General features: G+C 39.8%; 1 protein-coding gene across 5 annotated transcripts in view; it reads left to right on the top strand.

The window, feature by feature from the left end:
• The first annotated feature begins 1,241 nt into the window (after window positions 1–1,241).
• Window positions 1,242–22,668, top strand: part of TRPM3 (transient receptor potential cation channel subfamily M member 3) — a 797,862-nt gene continuing 776,435 nt past the window's right edge. For all 5 annotated transcript variants that reach the window (XM_047699836.1, XM_047699834.1, XM_047699832.1 and 2 more), the window contains exon 1: window positions 1,242–1,528. In XM_047699836.1, the coding sequence (XP_047555792.1) occupies window positions 1,346–1,528 (183 nt within the window). In that variant the 5' untranslated portion in view covers window positions 1,242–1,345. The remainder of the gene's footprint in view (window positions 1,529–22,668) is intronic.

Here is a 22,668-nt window from a genome sequence, read left to right as displayed (position 1 = left end):
CAGTACAAATTTTCCTACAGCATCTCTCACTCTCTCCCTTTCCCTCTTAATCCCTTTCTACCTTTTCCTCCTGGAAGGACCTGGCCTTATTCAAAATGGAGAGAGAATGTTCCATTTCAGAAAGAAATGAAAATGAGTCTGTTGCCATTGCAACAGATAAGCAACCAGACAACTCTTTTCAACCAGGAGGGATATTAGGTCTTCTTCCCTTTAATAAGGAGCAAGGTCACTGTTTCAGCGTTTTAAAATTTGTGACACCCCCATTGGCTCTCTCTCATCTGATCAAGGAAATTTCTGAACAGGAGGACAGCTCAGTCTGGTAAAACAACTAACACAAAACTGTTGAGAGACTGTCGGGTTTCCTTCTAATGAGCAGAAGGCAGATAGATGAACCAAGGCCGAGGTGTCGGGGAATATTCGCCACAGAGGTGATCATCCTCACTGCGTTTACTGCTGTATCATCGTCCTGGCCTCGAGAGTGTGAGGGTAAAATGAACACCCCACTCCTGCCTCTCTTCCCTTCCAACGACTCTCCTGTGCTGTGTCCCCATAGGACAGGCTGTCACAGACGCTTAATTGCGGTTAGAGCAGCAAGAATCAAACTGGAGATTTTAAATATCCTGATTCCCAGGCCCCAGCCAGGCCAATTAAATTAGACTCTGAAGAATATCAGCATAAAAAAAAAAAAAAAATGAAGGAACTCGAACGTGCAACCAAGTTTGAGAACCAGTGGGCTAATCCGCACAAGCCCGAGAAGGAATTAGTGTGGCATCTGACAAAGAGGTGAAGCTCTACCCACCCCCCACCCCCCAAGGATACTTAGGAGACCTTTGTTGCTGCAGAGGAGAAAGGGAAGAAAGAGAAAAGGAAGGAAGACAAAGTTGCATGCTTCCTGTCTTTCTCCAAGTCAACTGGAGTCTCCCACTGTGGGCTTGTACCTGCAGCTGGGGTGTGGTTGGTCCGCAGGCCTGGGACTGGACTGGGCGGGGTGGGGTGATTGGCGGTAACCACCTAGCGGCGCATCAATAGCCCCAGGCGTGGGCCGTGTGCCCCCCAGAGAAGGCGGCGCCTGGGGATGGTGGAGAGCAATTTGGGGGCGCAAAAGGAAGCTGGCTCGGGCGCAGGTGGCGCTCGCAGCCCCAACCGACAGTTCAGCCAATCGCGGACGCAAGCGCAGCCTGGTGGCGGCGGCGGTAACGGGGCGCAGGGTTCTGGCAGGAGCCAGCGGAGGCAAAGGCGGCGCCAACAGAGAGCTGCGCGCGGGCTGGAGTGAGACCCGGCGGCGAGAGGAGGGAGCGAGAGCTCGGCGCCAGGGTGTTGCCTGGCAGAGCGAGGCGAACTTAGCATGGGGAAGAAGTGGAGGGATGCGGCGGAGGTGGAGCGGGGCTGCTCTGACCGCGACGACAGCGCGGAGAGCCGCAGGCGCAGCCGGAGCGCCAGCCGGGGCAGGTTTGCCGAGTCGTGGAAAAGGTTAAGTTCCAAGCAGGGATCCACCAAGCGCTCGGGACTCCCATCGCAGCAGACGCCGGTGAGTGGCCCAGGAAGAACCCCTGGGTCTCTTGCTCCCTCCGCCCGCGACTCGAGCCCTTTCCATGGTGCTGAACTTGCCTCCTTAGGGGTCGAGCCCGGGAACTTGTGGAGCGTCCTCTAACGAAAAGTGTCGGGGGCTGTGAGGAGGGGCAAGAAGGAACGACTTCCCTTTCTTCAGCGAGGGGAGGGTCTCCTGACGTCTGTGGTGTCTTTGCAAAAATGGAGAAAATGTTCGAGAGGCGAAGGGCTCACTGGCAGATCGTTGGAGTTTCGCAATTAGCAGAGCGTGCGAGATGTTGCTGAGGGTATTGTTGTGACTCCTGTGCATCCCGAGGGTCTGTCTGTGCCGCTTGTTCGAAGACGCGGGGCATCCACTGAATGAGGGCGGAATAGGATGGGCATGCCATTTTTCACTCTCTTAACACTTGCCCTTTTTCATCCCACACCCCCACTATGTTAATGGGTGCGTTTAATTGTTTGCAGAATATTATTTGCATGCAGAGAATAGCAGAATATCCCAGGTGCTTAGAATCCTCCTGTTAACAAACACAGCGTTCAGAAAACAGTTTTCCCATGCGTCAGCTCCTCTTCAATGTCTAATTAGAGCGATAAAAGCACTCAAGTGAAATTAATATAGGCATCGTATGTGTGTAGAGAAGTACAGTTGATAAAAAAACTTTAGCTGCATATGCATTTTTAGTATTCAAATATTATCTGTCTTCCTTTAGCCTAGAGGGAAAGAACTCTGTTCCAGAAGAGAGCAGAGAGCCCTCCTGTTGCTCCTAGGGAGCGAGGGTACAGCACTTCAACTTAGGAGACATCATTAAGAACATCGGTGTGTGTGTGTGCTGGTGTGTGTACCTATGCCTTATATTCAGAAGAGTTGATGGCAGATATTATATAGAGGGGAAACTAAATTAATTTTTTAAAAGGGTGGTACAAAAGCATTGTATCTCATAGCATGAATAATGGTACCTTCTTCTGTTTTCGAGAGTTCATCAATAAAGGATAAAAATCTGTGAAAAGCAGGACGTTTAAAACATTACTTCAACAGAATGAAATATGAACATGTAAATTTTTTGGTGTGTTTATTTTGTTTGCTTGTTCACAAAAACTAGCAGAAAAATATTGTTAAATTTGAAATATTTTTTCCTGATATTTAGTGTTGTGGGTAAGTTTTTTTTTTAATCTAAAGATGGATAGAGTACACTTAAAATGCAATTAATTTTATTTCAGGCATTGCAATATCATTTTTAAATAAAGGTGAATTTAATATTTTAAGAAGGAGACTATTATTCTGAAGATAGGAATGGATGACTTCTGGTTTTCATCAATTATGTGAACTAAGAATTTTATCCCTTTTAATAGAAAGTATTATTCTAAATAACGTCTTATATTGCTTCTTTGATTCTGTTCAACAGGTGTGGTAGAGTCTCAGGAACGTATAAAATCTTCCTATAACCATAGGTTAGGCTCAGTAACTTACAGGTCTGTTATTTAGAATAAAAATATGAGAAGAGAGGGAGGACATAATAGGATACCATGACAACAGGAGACATCTGGAAAAGTAACTGTGTCCTCCTGTTTACTAAGGGTGATGATGGTGCTATATTTCTCTGTAGTACTTGTTAATTGAAACATTAGTAATTCAGTTAAAAACTCATTATGGCAAAAGCCTGTGCTTCTTCTCACATTGCATGACCTGTTTGATACCAATTTTGTTCTAAAAACCTAGGAAGTGCTCCTCGTCATGATTTGAATTATCAGAATTTTTTAAACAAAGATAATGAAGTTTTATAAATTTTAGAGCTGGGATGGTGGTTTTTAATCAAGTTTTGATTCCATGAGTTGTTAACAAAGACTTTCTCTTCATCTGTAAGTGATACACCCAACTTGCTTATGCAAACCAGAGGGAGGAAATAATAAGGCTTGCAACAAACATGCTGACAAAAGTTTTTAATCTTCAGGGTGAGATTTTTTTCTGCCTCTTAAGGTGAGCTGGTGCTATTTTCAACTTTCATTGTATCTTATGCAAAAAAAAAGTTTAAATGACAGAGATTAAAGGAAGTGATTGAAGCAGTTAATATGATTAATGCTACTTTTTATTTATTCTTCTGAATAAATAAGATATTCTGTGATGTGACTCTGGATTTTATTCATTGTGTTGTACTCAGAAATATTGTGGCATCATTGTAATAAAAATCGTAGAAGAATTTTTTCTTTCTTTGAAGACAAGTAGATAAGTGTAGAAAAAGGTAGTAATAATAAAACATGAGAATGTTCTTAGATCCTTCTTTCTTCTTTCTTTTGAGAATGTGAAATGATTATGTAGTTGTTTTATTGATGTGGCCTTTGTTACTCTCTTTTCTGCTATAGTTAGAGTCTTGAAATCACTTCCAGTTAAAGTTATTCCCAGGGAACGATGACAGTCCATGACTCTGTCCCCAGTGGGAATGATTACATTAGTTTTCATTTTCACTAACAACAAAGCATGAATACATCATAGATAATGGGGGAGACTTTCTTCAGCAAGACTGCCATGTTCTTCATTATCCAGAAATACTTTCCTGCTATGGTCTGAGTCATGGTATTTTTATGTGTCAAGGGTAGGGGAGGTCTGTTTGAATCAACCTTGGTAATTAGATTTCCTATCTACTTATCACTAGATATGTTGGGGTTTTCTTAGAGACAGCTTAGAGGTTGGGCTGGCCCCATTATTTTGATGCCAGTATGAGAAATCAGAAAGTCACATTTCTGGCAGTCTTGGTCTAGTGATATTCTTTGTGGACTGTGGCAGGCCCAGGGGAGGACAGCGTGTGCTCTCCATGCCCTAGCTCCCTGGGGCCTGCTTCTATTCTGGCACAGGCAGAAGCAGTCCTACTCTGTGCATTGGTGAGAGGAAGGGGAAGCTGTTCTGGGTCCTGATAGTGGTATTTAAAGGCCATGTTTTCAAGTTCTGGGCCACAAGAGTAGATGTGTCCAACACATCAATTCTTGTTGATTTGAAAATATTTTTTTCCCAAGCAACCTTCTTCTTTCCCCTTATTTTTAGGCTTCGTAGTTGATAATGCACCATTGGATTCAGTAATCTACAATACTCAGATTATACCCCAAATCATAAAATTCTGATAAAGTGAAGTAGGATTTAATCATAGTCATTCCTTGGAATTTGTTCTTCTCTGACCATGGGTCATAGGATATTTTTAAAATCTGAAAACAGTGGGGTGTTTTTTTCAGTAAACTAATAAAGAAGTTTGATATCAGTTTTATAGTTATATCAATGTAAAAGTTACATATTTGCATTGTGGATATGAAATTCGGTTTCTGGACATTAATATTTTACATAATACCACTGTTAAATTGCTCAGGAGGCATAAAAGGATTTTAAAACTTCTTTGCCTCTATTCGATACTATCTGGATCTCATATTTGTCCTTGAAGTATTGTTCTTATTGTTCCTGTTACTTGTTTTAATCCTACCCACATAAAAATATATGGGAAATCCATTGAAAGGGGATTCAGCAAGTGCTGTCCGGTGTTACAAATACCACATGTTTGCCTCAGCCTGTAGTGTTTTTTATTTTGAAAGGTGATTTCCTCCTCTAGTCCCACAACTATTTCAGGGCTTCTTTTCAAACAGATGCAGATTTCATTTAATCTCCAAGTAAGCTCTGTGTAAAAGTGGGGGGAAAATGTGTTCTGAGGGAGTAAAATGGTCGAGTTGTAATTAGAGTTGTTTTTCAACCTTAGATGGCATGCTTCCTTCCACTAATGCTATAATTACCCTTATCAGCAGGTGCCAACCACAGAACATCACGCCTTGTGCAGAGAAGTGGGCAGCTGAGAGTGTATAGAAACAGCAGCCCTGCAAAGTAGACGAGTCCAGTACAGCTGGGTACCAAGTTGTGTCTTCCCACAGCTGTGTGAGAGGCGATGTGGGCAGGGAGGGATTCCAGGAACAAATCTGCTTCCGTTCCTCGGGCTGACTTGTCCCTTCTGGGCCTAGGAAGGGACTTCCAGTTATTCCTGCCAAAACCTGGGTCCTTCAGGGTCTTATAATAAATGAGGGAAAGCTGAGTCAAAGGCAGGGCTAAAGTGAGAAAAACCCTTCTCCCAACCTGTTGGTCTTTTGAGGATGATGTGGATGGGAATTCTGGTGAAGGCTGTAGCAGAAACAGCAGCAAGCTGGCGAAGAGGATCCTTGCTCCCTTTTCAGTGTTCTGATACGCGATGACAGTGTCGTTAAACCCTTAATGGTTTGTTCTTGTTAGGTACGCAAAGGGCTCTCCTGGTGAAATCAGAATGAATCCCCTGCAGGGCTAGTCCATTACTGCGTAACTGTTTCTTGACAGGTTGATTTTTGTCTGCTTTTTACTTACTGTGTTAAAAAAATGATAATAATTAAAAAAAAGGGACAATGTTGTATCACTCAGGAGTACAGATGTATTTTCTTATTATTGTGAATTTTTGATGGGGAAAAACACCATTTTCTGATAGTGGCTTATTTTATTTAAGCATTTCTGAAATATTATCTTTTTTTTCTAGTAATTAACATCTAAGAAGCTTGTTCTCATTGGTCACAAACGGTGAAATAAATTTAGTTTCATCTTTAATTTGAGGACCACAAATATATTAGGTGGCTAGTGAGTAATTCAAATATTTTAAGTTCTGAGGAAGAAAAGACCCTTGTATAGTGATGGTTAAATGTGTTTTCAATTATTCCAAAATATATTAGAACAGTTCCTCCTGCCATTATTTACTGAGATCTTGAAAAAGCAATTGAATCATTAAAAATCTTTTATAAATAGTAGCAACACATTATAGTCATTTGTCTCAACCAGCTGTGATGGTCTGTGCATTGGCTTTACTTTTTGTTTCTTTCATTGGCAAAACCCAGAGAGGACTTGTGGAGCAAAAATGCAAGGATGATGAACAGCACTGAAGCAAACTTTAATTCATCTAATATTCATTGAGTACCTAGGAAGTGTTAGGCAGCCTAGTAGGTACTGAACAGCTTTCCTAATAGAACTGATGGCTTCATACAAGACAAAGCAACCAGACAGAGATGTACAAAGTCTGCTTCGTGGTCAGAATACAATAGAGAGAAAGTTAAAGTAGTGAACGCCTGTTAAGTGATGGTGATGAGGAATGAAGGTAAAAAGCATCCTCCACTTGATGCCTGATTCTCAAAAGATGAGGAAGCAAAAGAGTTGTGTGGATTTGGCAGTTTGGAACCAGGGCTGTTATTTTCAGCGACTCCTGAGGGTGGATACCTGAATGCAGTGAGTAGAAGTCAAGGGAGATGAGACAGAGAAGCAACCGCATCAAGGACAAACACACTGTCAAGTATTTAGTACATGCCAGGCACACTCTAGGCACATCACCTAACTTACTACGTGTTGCCTGTTTTCAGCTAGAATGTAAGCTCCACAAAGGTAGGGATCTTTGTTTGGTTCACTAATTTATCCAGATGCCTTGAGCAGTGCCTGGTGTATAGCAGGCCCTCAAATGTTTGTTCAATGAATGAATTGACCAATTAATAAATACACTAATAGACAGGATTTTCTCATTAATATGAGGTAGACTTTAAGTTCTTGGCTATGAGAGCAAAGAGAAACAGAGGCAGAAGAATTTTCTTTCCTTTTTCTTGTGTGGCAAGATGGGAGAGACTTGAACATGTTTATTTGTTGGAGGAAGAACCTATTAAAGGGTTTAAACAAATAGGAAGAAAGAAGAGTAGTCAAACTAATCCATAGCCTTGGAGGAGTTGGGATTTGTTTTACGTGAGAATTGAAAACCAATTTTTTGCTAGTTTTCAATCCTGGTTCTGTCCTTTCTTTGTCTTACGAACTTGCCTGGTGGACACTGGATCTGATTGCTTATTCTTAATTTTTTAATTTTTTTATAAACATATAATGTATTATTAGCCCCAGGGGTACAGGTCTATGAATCTCCAGGTTTACACACTTCACAGTACTCACCATAGCCTGATTGCTTATTCTTTTGCAGGTTTTACTTAATACATATTTAGTCTATAATGTTGGTAAATTAATTCATAAGTTATGCAAAAAGTGTGCATTTTTAAGAAAACTTTTGTTTGTGATTCAGAGATTGCTGAAATATAACTTTGTATCTCCCTTTGATCTCTCTAAATACCTCAAGGAATGTGGGAAAATTCTCAGGCAGATTTCAAAAGGTGGGAATTACTACTTTAGCTCTTCTGAAGATAGTTATCTAAGTTCAGAGTTGACGCATCAAACTGCAAATTCATGCATTCAATGTCATGAGATTGCATGTTCATTACAAATAACTCTCTAGAATGCCAGAACTTCAACCCCAAACTAGTCACACAAAAAGGAATACATTCATGCTAGGTTTTTGTTCACACTGAAGGTTGATTTTTCTAGGACTTCCTTGGGAATGAACTTTACAACAGTGAGATTAGGAGGGGAGGGCTCTAATGATAAGCATTCTTAGGAGGCTCAGTTTGAATGCATGTCATCTCTACTTTGGGAGTTGTATGGAAAATCCAAATTGATCTTGAGAATAATATGGTGCTTTGAAATCAAACAGATCTAGATTGGAATCTTGGCTTTGTCTGTTATTAGCTGTGTGGCCTTCGGTGAATTATATTTCTATGTCTCTTTTCTCCTGAATTCTATCAGGAAAATTCCTTCTTCCTTTCCCACCGAGTGTCAAATTCACTCAAGTCTTTGTCTTCTTTTTATATAAAGAGAAAACATTTATTTATTTTTATTTAAAATTTAAATTGTCTGAAAATAGAAAAAAATAGAAAAATCATAGAAAATATTATGAAAAGGATCTACATACTCATAATACATATTAAACCAAGATTAATAATTTGGCATATTTTCTTCATGTCTTTAAAAAGAAGTAAAATGTTATAGGCACATTTAAAATACTATCCTACCATTCTCCTGATTCCTTCTCCAAAGGTCAGAAATATTCTGAACTTGGGGCACCTGGGTGGTTCAGTGGGTTAAGCCTCTGCCTTCAGCTCAGGTCATGATTTCAGGGTCCTGGGATGGAGCCCCACATTGTACTCTCTGCTCAGCGGGGAGCCTGTTTTCCTCTCTTTCTCTGCCTGCTTCTTTGCCTACTTGTGATCTCTGTCTCTCTGTGTCAAATAAATAAATAAAATCTAAAAAAAAAGGAGAAATATTAGGAACTTGAAGTTCATTCTTCTTATATAGTTTTTTAGATAACTCTAGTCTATATTTATATACTCATAAAATGTGTAAATAGTATGGTTCTATGTGTTTAAAATTTTTACATGCATTTTGAGACATACTCTTTTGCAATTTGCTTTTTTCACTCAACATTATATTTTTGGGGATATATGGTTATATGTAAATGTTGCCAATTATTTTAGTATATGTTTATATCACACATAGTTTATTCATTTCTCTACAATAAAAAGTTAAGTTTTTTTTTTCTTTTTCCTTTTTTTTTTTTTGGCGGTTACAAACAATATTCAGTTAACATCTTTGTACTTGTCGGTTCTTGCAAATATTTTTTGACAAGGTAAAAATTCAGGAACTGACCTTGCTTTTTGGAAGACGTAAGGACCAGGGCTTCCTTTGTAGTTGTTTTGCACCAGAGAAATGTCAAGCTTGTCTAGATCCTAACCTCTGAACAGAGTCAAAATTTGCAAGGGGCTGAAAGGTAGTGACACTGGCCTTCTGCTTTGAGATTATATTGGCATTCAAATCAGACAGACTTGATTTTAAGTCTGTCTCGGTCATTAACTGATTTTGCAACTTAAGCTTTCTTGTCTTCGTACCTTTTTCATAAAATGAGTATGGTAATCCCTGTCTCCAGGATGAATTGTGGAAGTTAAATGTATTGTGTAGCTAGTATAGTGCCTGGCAAGAGATACTTGCTAAATGGTAATAGTTACCTAACTCCTGGAATTAACTAGAGGTGTTACATCAAATACCAAAAGGAAAAGTTGCCTTTGCTTGATGGGGAAGTGTTGTTTGTGGTCTTCAGTCCTTTTGGGTTTAGAATGTTCTTGGTTACAGCCAAGATGTAATAAAAGGCTAATGATTATATTGAGCTTCTTGTTTTAAAAGTATTGTAGAAAATAAAATCAGCTTGTTTTCTCCAAGATGTTTATTTTCCACAGTAGGCCTGAAATGTGTGTTACTCTGTGTTTTTACGGAAGGTGAATTTGTTGATTATTTTTAGAGATAAAATATGAAATTTCTACCATATTGAAAAATATAAGATACTCTTTGCTTTTGGTATTTTTACCATTGGGCTCTGTATCATTGGATTTTGAAATAAATTATGGTGACCAAATTATCCTCTTCATGAACCTTAAGACCTTTGGGAAAGGATGTTTTAGAATCCTTTTATTAAGGAAAATTCAACCATGTACAATAGGAGAGGAAATAGTATAATTACCACATATACCCATAATCCAGCTTCAACAATTACCAAATCATGACAGTTTTGCTTCATTTGTACCTCTGTTTTCTATTTCTTCCCTCTGCACTAGATTGTTTTCAGGCAAATCTGGATGTCATATTTCTTCTAAAAAGTATCTGAAAGATAAGGATTCCTTATTAAAACAAAACTATAACACTGTTATAAAATGTAAACAAATTAATAATTTCCTGATACCCACATATATTAAGATCACATTTCATTAATGATCTCATAATTCTGTTTCTTACCCACAGTTTGTTTGAATCAGATTACAGTTATAATTGGCACATTACAGTTGTTTGGTTTTTCATCTGTTACGTTTTTCTTCCTGATCTCCTTTTTTTTCTGTTGAAGATCATTTGTCAAATAAATTTGTTTGTCCTGTAGATTTTCCCACATTCTGTATTCTGCTAAATACATCCCTCTGGTATCATCTTACATGTTCCTCTGTCCCTTGTATTTCCTATGATTTGATAGTTTGACCTGGAGTCTACATCAGTTTTAATTTTTTCCATATAGGTATTCTGTTTGCCTCTCATTTCAGATGTTAGCTACCATTATTCATCATCACCTAGAGTAGGGTTTGGCAAATATTTTATGCAGAGGACCAAAGAATAAATATTTCAGGTTTCGCACATCATAACGTCTCTTACAACTACTCACCTCTGCTGTTATTGTTTAAAAGCGGCCACAGTAAGTAAATGGGCATGGCTGTGTTCCAATATCACTTTATTAATAAAACACTGAAATCAGAATTTCAAATAATTATTTATGCCATGAATATTATTCTTTTGATTTTCTTAATCACTTGAAAATAAAAAAAATAGTTCTTAGCTCACAGGCTAAGAAAAGGGGCAATGGACTGGGTCAGGCCCTTGACTAGATCTGACTGATTTCTGGTTAAGATCCATTGCTTTGTCAGGGCTTTGCAAAATGGTGATATTACAATTCTGTCTTTCCTTTTTCATTTAATAGCTCAAATACTTTTATAAATAGGAACCCCCATCATCAACTATTCCATTATTCCGAGTTATAGTTCATACAGTGAAGTCAAGATAAATGCTTGAGAGAGATAGTTTTTTAGAAGTTGAACCAATACTACTAGGAACTGTGTATTGGCATTGATCTGCAGGTTTATTGTCAGGCCTTAGTCTTTAATTGGGTTATTGTGTTGAGTTAATGATCAGAAAATATTTGGTCTATTTATCATAGAGGCCAATTAAACTCTCATTAAGAAATAGAATGTGTAAAAATACATTGTCAAGTTATTACTGTATTAGTTTTTGCTATCAGCGCTAAAAAGAAAATCTTGGGCATTGTGTTTGGTTTCTACTGCTGCCATAAAAATTACCACAAATTTAGTGGCTCACAGCAATGTGAGTTTATTATTGTACAGTTCTGTAGTTCAGAAGTCTGACATGAATTTCACTAGACTAAAATCAAGGTGTCAGCTGTGTTCATTTCTTGTTTCTAAGGGGAGAATGCATTTACTTGCCTTTTCTAGCTTCTAGAAGATACCCTAGTTCCTTGGGTCCTGCCCTTTTTTCTTTAAAGTCAGTACAGTTGCATCCCATTGATCCTACTTTGGTCATTACATTGCTTTCTTTGACCCTCCCATCTGCCGCCTTCTTTGACTTTTAAGGACTCAAATGATTACATTGTACCCACCTGGATAATCCAGAACAATCTCTTTACTTTAAGGTTAGGTAATTAACAAACTTAATTCCATCTGCAATATTAATTCCTCTTTGCCTGTAAAGTAACATATTCCTAGATTCTGGGGATTAGGATGTGGACCTCCTTGGGAGGCCATTATTTTGCCTGTCATAGGCAAGGAGATGTTGCTATTCAATTTGTTAAGTCTTTACTGGACAAAATTGCAAAATGGTGTTGAAAGACCCTCTCTAAGCTGCCTTTAAGTTCATGATAAATGCTTATCTCTTTGGAATGAGGTTCTGTGGGCAAACAAAAGAACAGAAGAGATGAAGATTCACTGTTTTATTTTTTTTTCCTCCCCCTGCCCCTGGCTTTATGAGCTATAATTAACAAATAAAAATTATATATATCTGTGGTGTACAGTGTGATGTTTTGATGTAGTATACCTTGTGAAATGATTATAACAATCAAACTAATTAACATATCCATCACCTCACATAGTCACTGCTTTTTTCTTTGTGTGGTGAGAACAGTTGATATCCATTCTCTTAGTAAATTTCAAAAATAGAGTAGTGTTAACTGTAGTCACCCTGCTGCACATTTGATCTCCAGAATTAATTCATTCTGCATAATCGAAACTTATATTCTTTTGCTTTCTGAGTGTTGAGTTTATAATTACTGTAGACGTGGAAATTACCTTCCCTACAGTGGATATTCAGTAGATTTGGGAATACAAATGATTTATTTCGACATACATTTTAATGAGCACCCACTCTCATAAAACCTCAAATGCTACATGAGGAAGAGATGTGAATAAAACTTCTGGAAGACTTATGATGGTGGGAGGGATGAAAGTATAATTTGGTGTATAACATCATATAAGCATATTAAGTATATAGTTAGCAAGTATAGGTAAATGTTATACTATAACAATTATTCATATTATTAGTATATTAAGATTGACTTAATTATATTATTAGTCTGCTAAAAAGCTTGGTAAGACTGGTCAGGTCAGTGAGAAAATCAATTTACTGGACCAATAGTTTTTGATTTACTGAATTGAAGCTTCCTATGTAAAATAATTTGGGGGATAGTCTTATTTGATATATTCTATATAGATGTGGCAAACAGCAATTTTTTACTAATTTATAAATGTTTTATTGATTTTTTTTCTTAATGAATGAAAATAACCCTCCACTTAAAAGTTTGAATCACAACTACTTTTTAAATAGGACTCTTACTATTTTTTTTCCTGTTATTTGAAGACATCTGATTTTTCATATAAGTGCTTGTTTCCTGTACTCAGTAGACAATGATTATAACAATAGATAATTATTACAAATTACTGTTAATAGGCAAGAAAGCAGGGTGAATAATTAGCACCAAGTGAGGACACAGTAATAGAGAATGTCTTCAAATGCTGAGGTTAAATAAGGTGAGAAGTTGAGTCTTTCTTTTAAAGATCATGCCTATTTCTTCTTTTTAAAAAATATATTGGACATAATGTATAGATTTAAGGGGCATAATTTGTTAATATGATACAAAACAAAACAAACTGTGATGTGGAAAACAAAATCATTGGAAATACAACTGAAGATCAGTTACATTGAAGGAAATACTACATCTTTAAAGCAATACTTTGATAATTTTCTAGAGCACTAGACAGTGATTGCCTAAGCCATGCCAAATTGGACAATGAACAATTAAACTATCAAACTTCAGAGAAGCTGCAAGCAGGTTGTTTTCTCAGGAACAGTTGTCACATTTGACATTTGATGGTGATATTGGGAAGTTTTCAAGGTGCTCTGAGGCCTCCAAATTGGGAAGGCAGAGAGCTAAGAAGTGGGAGAAACTCAGGCCTTGAGCCGTTATCTTCCCATTAAACATCAGAGAGAGAAAGAGAGAGAGACTATAGCATTTATAGCTGGTATTCTTGGGTTGTCGGTATAGGAGTCATTTGTATATCTGGAGAATGTTTTGAGCCTGAAATTTTAGCACATGTTCAAAGTTAGGGAAAAATAAACAGATGTATTTGTAGATATAAAACTGATGGAGACTCCATGCAAGTGGTTGGGTTGAAAGCTCAGAAATTCTACAATTGATTTCTAGTGGCCTCAAAAAAGTACCAGGGAAGCAAGGAACAGGAACTAGAGAAAGCTGAAGACTGGGTCTATAGCAAGGCAGAAGGGCCAAGATAAGGAGAAAAGATTTGGATCTTGACTCAAGATCAAGACATTTTCCTTTGTCATTCCTGACCGAGGGTTTTACTGTAGTTATAGCTATGTGGTGTGTTGCTGGTATTATTATTAATATTAGTTATTATAACTTGTATAGGTAATCAAGTACAAGGTCATAGGTGTATAAACTCTATTCATTTAATTTTGTCATTGTTGTCTTTATAAAGTCTGTCAAAACAGACGTCCTTTAGGAATTATCGAGTAATAGTCGCAAAAATGGGCTTGATGGACATGTGTTATCACCAACTCACTGCCCAGAGCAGGTGCCCCTTTCAAAGTACTGTTCTCATTCCTTTTGACTTTATATCACAAAGTTATTTACATGTAAAGACACATTTTGAACACAACAGTTGACTTTAAAATTGCTTTCCTCACTGTATGCTAACTAGCTGGAATTTAAATAAAAACTTGGAAAGAAAAAAAATTGCTTTCATTTGTTCTGAGTTATTGGCAGCCATTTTGTGGGAAATAAATAGGAGTTTTTTTTTTTTTTAAAGATTTTATTTATTTATTTGTCAGAGAGAGAGAGGGAGAGAGAGCAAGCACAGGCAGACAGAATGGCAGGCAGAGGCAGAGGGAGAAGCAGGCTCCCTGATGAGCAAGGAGCCCGATGTGGGACTCGATCCCAGGACGCTGGGATCATGACCTGAGCCGAAGGCAGCTGCTTAACCAACTGAGCCACCCAGGCGTCCCATAAATAGGAGTTTTTAAGCATTTGAAATTCTTATCCTGCACCAGCACTAAGTGAAATTAGTTTTCTTTAAGAGATAAACAATGATGATTCAAATTACCAGAGCCTGGGACAAAGTGGGAATGATCTGGGTTATAGCTACAAAAAGAGATCATTGTTTAAGATGTGCACCAAGTTATTGGATGTAACAGTAGAATGCACTGGTAACAGTAACTAAAACAAGAGCTTAATTCATGTTGTGAAGACCACATACTCCAAATAAACAAGCTATGAAAAATGAATGCAGAAGGAACCAGTGGTAAATAATGGCTCAGTCCTACTTTTGTCTCATTACCCGTTAAGTACAGTTGGGGGAGGGAACAAGTTTTTTGTTTGTTTGTTTTTGTTTTTGTGACCATACCATGCCCTATGCGGCTGGTGCCTTTCCGTCCACCAATGGAGACAGACAGGTAGGCTGGTGTGATAACATTATGGTCCTGTATTGAGCTCAGCAGTGAGGTAATTCACAGGAAATTGTATTACTGGATAGTTTGTGAATCATACACATTGTAAAACCTTTGGAAGACTGGGCATTATTTCTTCTTCCTAGGGAAAATGTCTGATTATCAAACATACCTTAGATGTGATTAAAGTGCAGTCTAGTCCTTTGGTTTAGGATCTCCTTCGGGATGAGAATTGCATTTTGTTCATCAGTGTGGTCCCAGATCTTGCTCAGTGCCTGGAATGTTATGGAAACTCGGTATGTGGGTGTGGAACCAAGGAAAGAGCATAGTGAAAAAGCTCTAGACTTAGGTGTTTCATATCCTGGACAGAAAAAGGATGAAGAAGGGAAGGAAAGGGACCATCATTCTGGTATTTTTTTTTAAAGATTTTATTTATTTATTTGACAGAGAGAGATCACAAGTAGATAGAGAGGCAGGCAGAGAGAGAGAGAGAAAGAGGGAAGCAGGCTCCCTGCTGAGCAGAGAGCCCGATGCGGGACTCGATCCCAGGACCCCGAGATCATGACCTGAGCCGAAGGCAGAGGCTTAACCCACTGAGCCACCCAGGCGCCCCTCATTCTGGTATTTTTTAAATACCGGGCACTTAAAGTGATCTCTTATGCAATCTTCTTGCATATCAGAAAGATGTAGGCTTTATGCAGATACCCCCAAAGCACAGATGAAGAAACTAAATTTCAGAGAAGTTAAGTTAGTTTTAACCAGGGTCGCTGGGAAATGGTAGAGATAGATTTCAGAAGCAATCAATCTTTAATTTTTTTTAATACCCTGCTAACTTGTGAGTTAGAGATAAAATAATTAAAAGAGCGTAAACAAGGTTTATGTACTTCTTTTTTCTCACAAAGGTGATTTGTGGGGGTCTCTTAAGGGTCATTATGGGGGATGCCTGGGTGGTTCAGTCAGGTTAAGAGTCTGCTTTCAGCGTGGGTCGTGATCCCAGGATTCTGGGATGGAGCCCGCAACAGGCTCCCTGCTTCACAGGGAGCATGTTTCTCCCCCGGCCTCTGCCTCTTTCTCTGTCTTTCATGAATAAATAAATAAAATTTCTTTATAAATGAATGAATGAATGAATGAATGTATGTATGTATGTATGTATGTCAGTCTGGATGGTGAGACCAAGTCAGGGCAGTCGGGAATAACGAAAGCAATTAAACAATGTAGTTAGCAGCCTTGCAAACAAGCCCAGTTCCAGGAATAAACTATTGAGTGGAAAAAAAAACAACAGGTAATTTATTTTTGATGCTACTTCTCTCATTGTTGTTGGGTGAGAACAGGGCAATATGTTTGTATTCACATAATTATAAGACTATTCCCTTTATTATTTTTAATGTGTTGAATTTTTTCGTTATCTTTTAAAATTTTTAAGTAAGCTGATTATTTGACTATGGGATGCCAATCAAAAGTAGATCTAGAAAACTTGAAATTTAGGTGAAACTTGAGCATAGGATCCTTGTCAAATAGACTTTGTGTGTGCGAGTGTGTGCAGGTGTGCAATTTACCGTTAGAAAAATGTGACAAGTTAAGAGCTAGGTAAGAGCTTTTATTGAGAGTTTAATTTGAGAGAGTCATTACCTAGGTGTGTCTTGGGGGTCAGAATAAGGTTGGGTCAACATGCTGAGTCTTCAGTATCTTCAGTTATATAAAGGGGGAGCCATTGTCCGTAACAGTGACCCTCAGCCAAGATGTACTCAGACATGAGAACAAAGGATTTCTCTTCCTCTTTCCTACTTACTAAGGCAAGGAAGCGCATTAAGCTCAGGAAGAGTTGTTCAATAACAATGGGTGAATGAAAATGAGTTGATGATTGATTAGAAAAATCACTTAATTAAAGCATGTCTTTTCACAAGCACTCCTTGTTAATCTTACTCTGTGTACACACAGGAAGTATGTGCCCGTATTTTCACAAGCGAGTATATTTAAAATCTAATTAGGACATGCTGACTTTTGCTGCAAACCTAAGTAATGACCATAGCATTGAAGAGTTTCCATTTGTTCTTCTCAGGTCTCAGGGATACAGTGTAGGGGTGACTGTGGTCACAGGGAATATAAGAGAAGCAAAATGTGTGGGCCTCTTCATTTGTTATCATGAGAAAAGAGAGGAAATGAACATTTGCTGTATACTCAGCATTTTGTTAGACTTTTTTATATTTATGAAGGTTTTATGTTTTATACATGTTATCTCATTCATTCCACACAACAACCAACCTGATGAGGTACGCGTCATTTCCATTTTACCCAATTCCAGCTGTCCCGGGGCTTATATGCTCGTGAGGGCAGACAGAAGAGAAACAGACAAGCAAATAAATATATATAATTAACTGTCTAGTGATTATAAAGACTATGAGGAAAAATAGAGCAAGACGGGAGGGTAGAGAATGAGGAGGGGCACTGTTTTGGTTACAGGGAAAGTCTGATTGGTGCTATCAGACAGATGTCAGGATGGAGTGGAAGAAAACTCTGGAGATACCTGGGGAGGAATGTTCCAGGCAGAGAGAAAAAGTTCAAGTGTGCTGAAGCAGAGGAGTGTTTGAGGAACAAGAAGTCCAGAGACAGTGGAGCAGAGGAAGCCAGGAGGAGAGGTGAACCCGGGTCCATCTGCCTCCAAACTTGTCTCTGATGTTCCATTTACATCATGAAATGGGGGACATGAAACAGCTAGAGAGTGACACAGGAAGTCAAGAACAACACTAGATCTACAGGAGAAACTGTTAAATATTGTAGAAAATCAGGATGGACAGCAAGTTGCTTTGTTGAGGGCAGGATGACATGGGCTCTTGGGTTTAGGATCTAGGAGAAAGGTCATTGTGGATTTGCACATTCAGCTGCAAAGAGCCGTGATGTGGGAATGTTAACAGTCACACATATTGAACGTCATGTGCCAGAAACTGCCCTGTGAAGCTTCCGTATATTGAATAATTTGTTCCTTATAATAACCTCATTGTACCCATTTTAGAGATGAGGAAACTAAGGCACAAAGATACTAGGAATTTGCACAATGCCCTTGAGTTGAGGTTTGAAATCATGCTGCCTGGCACTATATTCTGCTCTAAAAAATGGAGGGAATAGAAGAAAATTCTTTTTATTTCTTGTCTTCACTCATCACTTTCCTGAAATATGGAGCAGAGGTTGACAGATGGGCTCTTAGGAGGAAAATTTTACTCTGATCCCTGTGAAGAATATAAAAGAAAATTTGGAAGGAAAGATTGGGAGGATGGTGAAGATACATATTTAGTCAAAGTACTTTCTCATTTTTCTCATTCTAGTCCCTCTGGCAGGGGTGAAAATATGATTAGCCAATGAGGTGCAGTACTGTGCGCATAGTGGGTCCTCATTAAAGAGCTTATTAAATCTGCTTTGAAGTGTTCATTATATGAGACTAAGAGGCCAGTTACCAAAACATGGGACAATTTGAAGCTTATAATGCATTCCACGGGTGCGCCAGGGTGAAAAGGAGCCGTAAGAGGTTATCTTTTTGTTCGTGCCTTCTGTGTTTTTCACCAAGCAAGACTTTTAGGCTGGTTTCAGTGGCAATTTGGCTGCTGAAATATGCCAGAAGCATCAGAACAAGTAGTTTCAGATCGGATTTGTCAAGGTCTGTGGAGATAGATACATCCGTGAGATAAACGAACAGACCAACCACCACCTATCTACGAATTCTGCAAATAAAACTGTTCATCAAAACGTGTCACTGCTTTGAAACAGACATGGCATTAGAGAAAGTTTCCCAAAGCTGCTGGCCTCTGAACACCTGGGTAGGGGTTAAAAAGACAGATTACTGGATTGGTGACACCATGCCTGTGGACACTCTCTTTCCCTGGCAAGGCTGGGAAAACTACCCTGAAAAGATCCCCAGGTGATTTAGATGAATTTGGAATGATGACTTTAATAACTTTTACCTGTGCTGGTAGTTCTCCACATCAGCATATATTGGAATCACCTGGAGGGTTTATTAAGCCCCCCCCCCCCCCCCCCCCCCCTTCCCATGGCCCTTCCTTCCCCGTGGGCCCAAGTCCTCCCTGTCCTCCCACCAGCCCTTTCTTCCCCTGGGCCCCACCTTCCGGTGTTTCTAAATAAACAGACCTGAGGCATGGTTTGAAAATTTGCATTTCAAGCAAGTTCTTCTGTGCTAGAGTTGGTGCTGCTTTAGGCAATGTGCTTTGAGGACTTCTGGTTTATAAGGACATCAGAGTTAAGACACAGGAGGCTGCAGGACCGGTAAGCGACATTATCTTCCTAAAAGGCATATGGAAAACTCCACGGTCCAGGATAGAATCATTGATTGCTTAAGAAAAATAATATAGTGAGTAAGGCAACGTTATTGCTCTAAGGTATATCTAATTAGTCTTGTTGTTTGTGGTTTTCGCGAGTTTGTGAATAATGGGCTAACCAAAAGCCTTTGATTGGGTTCTAGATTAAGAATTTTGAAAATAATTTAGTTTCTTGGGATTAGAAAGAGTCAAGGTGGGAAGGTAATATTTTATTCAAGAATGAGCTCCGACTTAATGGCAGACCTATAAAAAGGAGATAAGTAGACATTTCTCAAGACAGGAAAAAGTGAGTTACCTCTGGGATTAGGTCTGGAAATTTCTTTTCCTTAACACTACTAAATGTCTTACAGCTGTGAATACAGTGGTAAATCACTCCGTTCACTTAGATCCAAAATTCTGCTGTGTAAGAAATACCAAACTACTAGGAATAAATTGAGGAAGCTCTTCACGACAAAACCTGTGGTAGAGTCAAGAATGGCGAGGTAATTTGTGGGGCCCAGTGCAAAATGAAAACGCACGGCCCTGTTCAGAAACTGTTACGATTTCAAGACAGCAGTTCCAGCACATTAAAAATACCTGGGCCCTGTGTAGCTAAATAGGTCTCTGGCCCGTGAAGCCAACTCTGGGTTAATCAAAGAGATTCAAAAGATCTGGAGTCACATTTGAATTCCGACCCTGACACTCTGTATCGTGATGAGCGACTTGCTTTTGCCGCTCAGTTTCTTGATATGTGCAGTTTGCTAACTAATCCTTCCTTTGAAAACTCAGGAAAAATAATCCATGAAAACCTCTGTGGTTGTGCATGGCATAGGGCAGACAGCAATTAAAAAAAAAAAACAAAACAAAACCTAGGAAAAAAAGCATTGGCAGGGCTGGAGAGCTGACTGCTCTCCTCAGTGTAGTTGGGTCATTTCTTACTGCCTTCTAAAGCCAACTTGTTGAAGAGATGTTTGCTGATTGCTTATAAAGTGCTATGCAGTGTCCTAGGTGCTGGGCTCACCCTGTCTTTGTGTAGGTCACAATCTAGTGAGAGAGGCAGCCAACATCTGTGAAACACAAAATGTGGGGAAAGGAAATAACTGGCACGAGGTATATGATTTTGGAGCAAGGCCAAGAAAAGTTTCCCAGAAAAGGTGACTTAAGTTGCTACCAACCTCAGGTGGAGTAAAGTTCAGTTTGGGTAGCAGCATTCTAGGTGGAGAGGACAGCCTTTTAAGCAGGAGGGCCTGCGACGTGTTTGAGGGACTAAAAGGAGGCCAGCAGGCTACAGCCAGAAAATGGGGTAAAGAGTGCTAGGAGATGAAATTGGGGGGATTTTGGGGCCAGATATGTAGCCCTTTGTGGGTCAGCGGAAGAAGTCTAGGTTTTATTCTAAGCGCGAAGGGAGATCACTGAAAAAGAGTTCTGAGCAGGGAAATGATGTGAGGGAGCAGCTTTTGCTAAATCTGGTTTCACATGGTTTGTAGAGAATAGTTCAGAGGGACATAGGAGTAAGTCAGAGGCTGTTCTGGGAAAACATGGTAAGAAATGCTCAGGGGCACCTGGGTGGTACAGTTTGTTAAGCATTGTTGGCTCAGGTCATGATCTCAGGGTCCTGGGATGGAGCCCGGCATCGGACTCCCTGCTCAGTGGGTGGTGTGCTTGTCTCTCTCCCTCTGCCACTCCTCTGGTGCTTTTGCGCTCTCTCTCAAACCTTTAAAAAAATAAAAAATAAAAAATGTGCTCATGGCCTGGACCAGGTTGGTGGCAATGGTGATGGGAAGAAAGGGACTTTCTATTTTGGTGGTAGAAGCAATAGGGTCTGCAGCTGGGATGGGTGTAATGAGAGACCAGTGAATCAAGAATGGATCCCAGGTTTCTGGCTTGGGGAACTGAGTGGGCGGTAGTAGTCACAGAAATCATGAAGACGTGGAGGCAATCTGGCTTTGGAGGAATGTCAGGAGTCCAGTTTTGAACTTGCAGATTTTGAGATGGTATCACATTGAACAAATGTGACAAGTCAGAGGAGAGGCCAGAGTTAGAGATCCCTTAGATGTTCCCAGTTTATGGATTGTATTAAAGGCCTGGGAAAGAAAGGTTGTTAATTAAGATGGCTGTGCACAGAGCCAGGAGGGGGCTTAGGAAAAGCCCCTGTGGACTTATTTAGTAGAAGGGCTATTGAGGGAAATAAAGAACTAGAGATGCACACAGGTAGTTATGTCCCAGCGGCCTGGAGAGGAGTGTCCTTCAGGAGGAAAGTGATCAAGAGGGTTGAATAGCAAGAAAAACGAGGACACTTAACATCTTCCTGTCCTCCGCAGTTCAGATTCGTGGTGTATTTGCTGAGAGCCGTTTCACTGCAGGAACCAAAGCCAGATCGGAGTGGGCTGAGGCGGTGGAGATGGCGTGTGTGCTCGGTGTTCTGAGAAGTTGAATGTACCAGGGCAGAAAAATGGTCTGGACCCCTGGGGGGCGTATGCAGTCAAGGTGCTTCCTTTTGTCTTTGAAGATGAACAGTACCACAGTGTGTTTGTGCCCTGATGGGAATGATCCCACACACAGGGAGCGGATGCTCATGGAGGAGGAGGGACACCTGTAGAACAGAGGATGGACTCTGAGGAGAGGTCACCAGGGTAAACCTGTCACCGTCCATAACACTGGAAGTAGCTGTGCCCTCCCTGCCTTATGGCACTGCTTTTATTTGCATTATTTAACTGGTCTTGACTACTTCCTTTCTCGCCTTGCCTTACCCAAGGGGAGGAGAATGTAAAGTGCCGTCTGTAGGAGTTTACTGCAGTTTTGTCAAGGAGGAAAAAATGAGTTTGAACCCAGATCTTAAGACTTGGTAGATGGTTTGCCATAAGGTACAAAATGACTGTTCCCTGAAAAGGATAAGGACACAAAAGCAAATCAAGACTTAGGGCTGCTGACGCAGAGTAGAAAACAGTGCAGAACTCTCCTTTCACAGAACATTGTGCGTGGAACCATCTGTAAGCAACCGTGTGACTTATAAAGTTGGTAGTCTCTAAGACCTCCTCAAGAACTCGGGGGACTTCAGTTCTGGATGGGAGGTAAAAGACAGATCTGAGAAGTTGGAAAACTGTCCAGCTGTGCCCTGTGCCATAGGGAGCAGTCGGGGTCTGGAAGCCCAGCCAGTCTGATTCCATTCAGCCCTTTCTGTCAGCTTGTCCCAGATGAGGTGGTAACGTGACCAGATTTGGAGGAAAAGCAGATGAAGGAAGTAGGTTAGTTATGGGAAGGCGTGGTTGATACTTGAATAATTCTAGCCTTGTTAAGAAAATTGCACTTTTATGGGTTATGAAATTGGGGGCCAAGGCTAAGTTTAGGAAGAAA

This window comes from Lutra lutra, chromosome 13 (genome assembly GCF_902655055.1).
Source record: "Lutra lutra chromosome 13, mLutLut1.2, whole genome shotgun sequence".
In the NCBI taxonomy this organism is placed as follows: Eukaryota; Metazoa; Chordata; class Mammalia; order Carnivora; family Mustelidae; genus Lutra; species Lutra lutra.
This window is presented reverse-complemented; position numbering and strand designations above follow the sequence as displayed.